At 25.4% G+C, this 5,174-nt stretch overlaps 4 protein-coding genes across 4 annotated transcripts in view; all 4 read right to left on the bottom strand.

Annotated features, from left to right (window-relative positions):
• EHI_086390 (heat shock protein 70 family) overlaps positions 1 to 523 on the bottom strand; it is a gene marked incomplete at both ends in the record, with an annotated part of 1,425 nt that extends 902 nt beyond the window's left edge. The window contains one exon of the mRNA XM_001914004.1: positions 1 to 523. This exon is cut by the window's left edge and continues 902 nt beyond it. Coding sequence (XP_001914039.1) covers positions 1 to 523 — 523 coding nt within the window.
• A 216-nt stretch (positions 524 to 739) lies between these two features.
• On the bottom strand, positions 740 to 1,730 carry EHI_086380 (uncharacterized protein; the record flags this gene model as incomplete). The annotated part of the gene is made up of 2 exons (XM_644467.2): positions 740 to 1,554; positions 1,608 to 1,730. The coding sequence occupies 2 exons, from the start codon at positions 1,728 to 1,730 to the stop codon at positions 748 to 750; spliced, it is 930 nt and encodes a 309-aa protein (XP_649559.1). The 3' UTR covers positions 740 to 747.
• A 221-nt stretch (positions 1,731 to 1,951) lies between these two features.
• On the bottom strand, positions 1,952 to 2,785 carry EHI_086370 (hydrolase, alpha/beta fold family domain containing protein; the record flags this gene model as incomplete). The annotated part of the gene is made up of 1 exon (XM_644468.1): positions 1,952 to 2,785. One exon carries the CDS (start codon positions 2,783 to 2,785, stop codon positions 1,952 to 1,954), a length of 834 nt encoding a protein of 277 aa, XP_649560.1.
• Positions 2,786 to 2,833: 48 nt separating this feature from the next.
• Positions 2,834 to 4,150, bottom strand: EHI_086360 (uncharacterized protein; the record flags this gene model as incomplete). Its single annotated transcript, XM_644469.1, has 1 exon — positions 2,834 to 4,150. The coding sequence occupies one exon, from the start codon at positions 4,148 to 4,150 to the stop codon at positions 2,834 to 2,836; it is 1,317 nt and encodes a 438-aa protein (XP_649561.1).
• Between the last annotated feature and the right edge of the window lie 1,024 nt (positions 4,151 to 5,174).

Genomic DNA, 5,174 nt, shown 5'->3' with positions numbered 1-5,174 from the left:
CTTTTTTCTTTATATTTTGTTCAAATCCATAAGCAATTGCAGCCGCTGTAGGTTCATTAATAATTCTCATAACATCAAACCCTGCTATTTTACCAGCATTTTTAGTTGATTCTCGTTGAGAATCATTAAAATATGCAGGAACTGTTATAATAGCTTTCTTCACATCTCTTCCCATTGCATCACTTGCAATTTCTTTAAATCTTCTTAATAACATTGCACTTATATCTTCTGGTCTAAAAGCACTTAAAACACTCATATAAGGAACTTCAATGATAGGTTCATTCTTTCCATTATCTTTTATTGAGTATGTAATATATTTTAAATCTTTTTGTAATTCTGGATCATTATATTTTCTTCCAATCAACCTTTTAACATCAAATACTATTGTTCCAGTACAATTTATTGCCTCTTCTCCAATTAATCGTTGTTTATCAGTAAATGCTACAACTGATGGTGTAGTTTCTTTTCCTTGTCTATTAGTAATAATCTCAACTCTCTTTGAACTTTCTTTCCATACTGCCATACAAGAGAAAGTAGTTCCTAAATCAATACCAATGACACACTCCATAAAGAATTCGATTAACTTCGAGATGATATATCTTGAAATTATTTAACAAAATAAAAGTAATTTTATTGGATAAAATTATAATAAATTAAATAATAATTTAATAATATTATAAAATCAAAAAAATAAAATAACACAAATAATAAAATTGTGTTATTAGTAAAAAAGGATTAAAATTAAGTTCAATAAGAACAAAAGGCATGTACCAAAAAGAATATTGGGACCAAATATTCAATGGACAATGTAAATCCTAATAATTTGCTTATTGCAAAGAACATTAAGAGAGTTGGGATTAATGAAACACCAAATTTCTTAAAGAGAACTAAACAGAATAAGATAATGTAAAGACCAACAAATAAACAATCAGCTTGAAGAGAAGTAAGACTGTAATAAGATGTAATAAATGAAACACAAGACTGAGAAACAAGAACAATTGAAATATAGTAAACTGGTGCAAGTGGAATTAATTCTATTTGAAGAAGTCCATTAAAGAAGAAAACTAAGACAACAACAGTTGCAATAAATAATTGGATAGATGTTAAGAATGAAGTTTGTAAGGCATAAACGGTTGTTAATGGGAGTCCAACAATGGTGAGAATAATTATAGGCATATAAATGCAAGAAAAAAGTTGTAATTTTTTGTTCATCAAACTGTAGCTAAAGACAATTAAAAGAATAGCTGGAAATTCATAGTTATCAATTGCAGTAATCCAAGAAATCACATAAGGTTGAATAATTGGGAATGTAGATGCTAATAATGTAAAGAATGAAAGTATTTGTTTTGAAATAACAAGAAGTGGTTGTTTACTTGAATTAATAATAATCTGCAATACACCAGAAATTGGTAAAGCAAATTCACTTGTTTGAAGAGTTAGTACAGTAATATGGAAAATTGTTGTTACTATAATTAACAAGAAAGTTAAAATGAATGATTTTTTGAATATAGACAATAATAAACAAATCAAAACAGCACATAAACTTGATACTACCTACCATATTACATTTATATTTAAAAAAAATATAAAGAATAATAACAACAAACACTAGTATAATTTCCTTTTAACTGGTCTATTTGAAGAAAGTTTAAAACATGAAATGTGTCAGCTTTTGCTTTCATTAATAGAGCAAATTCATCCTTTTGTTGGTATCTAATTGAATGTTTCATTACAACATAAAGCAATACAAAACCAATAATTGTATTAAAGATATTGGACAATCTCATTGCTGTTAATTAATTATTTTAAGATATTTTCTCAGTTCATGTTTCTTTTAAAAAAAATCAAAGGAATAAATTAATAAATTCTAAATCTTATCAACTCATCACTTCACACCATGTCAGAACATCTTCTGTTTCTGTAGCAAAAAGAAAAGATAAAATTTATGAGGTTAAAGCGAATTAATCCATTTAGTCATTGTTGAATGAAGTGAAGAAAAGTCTTCTTCAAAGAGCATATGATTTTGGTTTGGGATTAAAACAAACAGACTTTTAGAATTGTGAAAGTAGTGGGATTTTGTTAAAGCTCCTTTTGGATTTACTATTGAATCGCAAGATGATTGAATTAGAAGGAATGGGACATGTTCGGATTTACTAACATCTTCAAGACCAGCACGAACCATTTCTAGGCACACGTGAAGGTTATTTGATTTAAGTAAATAAGGGTCTTTAAAAAACTTTGAAGCAACTTCTTTATTATTAAAGAGAGATTCGTTAATATAATGAACAGTAAAAGAAGGAAAGAAAAAGGCAAAGACTAAGGCAAAGTAATAAAAAATATAAACATACCAAACATTAATCCAATATGGTGGATTAATAGAAATAATGGCATTGTACAGTTGTGATGCTTTTTTATCAGATGCAATTCTACTAACAATTAGTCCTCCAATAGAAAATCCAATAAGATAAAGTGGAAGTTGTTCAGAAATAAATACATCACTTTTTTGTATTAACTTTGAAAATTCTTTTACAATCATTTCATAGTCTTCAAAAAGTGGTATATACCCACGAGTACCGCTTGACCTTCCATGACCTGGTAAGTCAATGAAATAAACATTAAACCCTTGTTCATTAAAGTATTTTCCAGTCATTAAATTAATTCCTGAATGTTCAGTATATCCATGAATAAACAAAATGTTACCTTTTGCTGAAGAGACAGAATACAATCTTGAGAAGATTGAATATTTTCCAATTTGATGAGTTGTTTCGGTATATTCAGTTGACATTTTTAAGGAATGGATAACTTAAAAAGTTTTGATATAAAAAAAAATTTATTATTTTGTTTCAAAGCAACTTATTTTTATAAAGAAGACTTGGTTATTTCCAACAACGGTAAATGCTATTTCTCCTTCAAAAGCATCAATTCCTAAAGGATTACCATCTATTCCTATATCTTTTAGTTTTAGTTGACCAGAATATTGATTATTTTTAAATTGAAGTATTCTACCATTACCCGTATCACTAACATAAACTTCATCATTAAAACAAGCCAAATGTGTAGGGCGAAGGAACTTATCTTCTTCTATTTTATTTCCTAAGACATCAACTTCTTTTCCAGTTTTAGCGTCAATAATAATAACTTTACTTTTCCATTCATCTACAATAAGTAATTGATCTTTATAATTCATTCTAACACAAGAAGGATATAACATATGTTCCGTAATTGATTTTTCATATCTTCCTTGAAGGTCAAATTGTTGAATTCTATGATTTAAACTATCACAAACAAATAATCTATTCTTTTTAATTTCAATACTCGTTGGTTCATTAAATTTACCACTTTCACTACCAAACCCACCAAAGTCTAATGTTCTTTTAAGATTTGAATCATAATAAGAAATAGTATTACTTCCTTTATCTGCACTATAATATTTATCATGACAAATTGCAATATCACAAGCAATATGATTATCAATTAAATTACCACAACTTCTTATTATTTCAGGATTCTGAGATCTATCAAATTCAATCATTTTAACAGTATGATTTGCTTGATCACCTACAATATATCTTGAAGTTGAAATTATTTTAACAAAATTAAGTTGTGGTTCAAAATATTCATTATTTTGTTTTTCTATTTGATGTTTAATTAAATCATTCGGATTTGATAATAAAAAATCTTTTGTTAATGGAAAATCTGTCAAAGTTTGAAACGACAGTGGAATATCAGGTAAATCAAACTCATATTTTTTTGTTATAATTTCTTCATTACAATGATTTGTTACAATACATTCAAATGTTTTTGTTTTATATTGAAATTGTTGAGAATGAAAAGTATTATATGTACATTCATATTCAAATAAATCAGCTTCTATTTCATAATATCGTTTATATATTTCTTTAATAAATTGATGTAATTTAATTAATTGTGAATTACATTGTGGAATAAAAATTGATGCACTTTGTATATATTTTTGATGTTGTTTTACTGATTGAAGAAATTTTTCTAATATATCAATAATACTTTCAACTTTATATATCATTTGTTTATAATACAATTTTTGTGAATTTAATGCCCATTTTGTTTGTTCAAGAAATCGATCAAGACGTTTGAGGTACAACCCTCTCTTTACTGTTTTTACATCTTGCATCGTTAATTATTCTTTTTTAATTTTAAAACTAAAATAAAAAATTTTTTAGATTTATTCAAATTACGTTTTTTATAACATTAAATACTTTCTTTATTTTTTTTTTTATTCTTAGTTGTATTTTTATTGTTTTTTTTTAATCTAAATTAATTTATTTTGTTTCTTTCTTTTATTTATTCATATTCTTATTTGAATGTTTTTTAAGTCATTTTGCATTTTTATCTTTTTAACTTTTGTAATTTCATTAATTTTAAATAATTAGTTTTATTAGAAAACACTGGGTTTATCCTAAATTTGTACTTTCTGTTAGAACAATTTTCTTTAATACTTTAATTAAAATTCTCATCGTATTAATTGATTTACGACAATTGTTGTGGTACTAAGTACTGTTTTTTATTCACCATTTTAATAAGTTATAATTCATTTCTTTGAAAAGTTTAGAACTAATTTACAAAGAAAAATATTATTAGTTTTGAGTTAATGGTGGAACAGAACTATTATTTCAAGAATTAATAAAAATTGAATAAATAAAAGAAAAAATAATAATAATTTGAAAGAATAAGAAATAAAAATCAAAAAAAAAATTGAAATTGAATTGAAATTATTGATTTAGGTTTAGAAAAAATAGAAAATTCAATTAAAATTCAATTTTTTTTTGAATCAACTGCTCAATTTTCTCAATTAACAATTCAATTGTCCTATTTTTATGAATTTAAGTATCAGAATAGAAGATGATGGAATAATAAAAAGTTGAAATTGGATTGAAATTCCTATTTTTAATAAGGAAATAACTATCTAAGTTAATAAAAAATTATCAAAAAAATTCTAATCGAACGATAAGGGTTGAAAAGTTGTATTTAAAGATTTCACCCCTCCCCAAAATTCATTCATTCAAATATAAAATGAAACACCTCGTCCAACGCCATATTCATAGGCATGAAGATCGTGAACTTTTTGCTAAAATTCTTGCAATGCAAAATGAATCAAGAAAAGAAGAAGGATGTATTAGCTATCTTGTCTGTCAAGA

Source organism: Entamoeba histolytica, genomic scaffold (assembly GCF_000208925.1).
Source record: "Entamoeba histolytica HM-1:IMSS scf_1104750517623 genomic scaffold, whole genome shotgun sequence".
Lineage (NCBI taxonomy): Eukaryota > Evosea > Mastigamoebida > Endamoebidae > Entamoeba > Entamoeba histolytica.
Note: the sequence above shows the minus strand (reverse complement) of the source record. Positions and strands in the feature narration are given on the sequence as shown.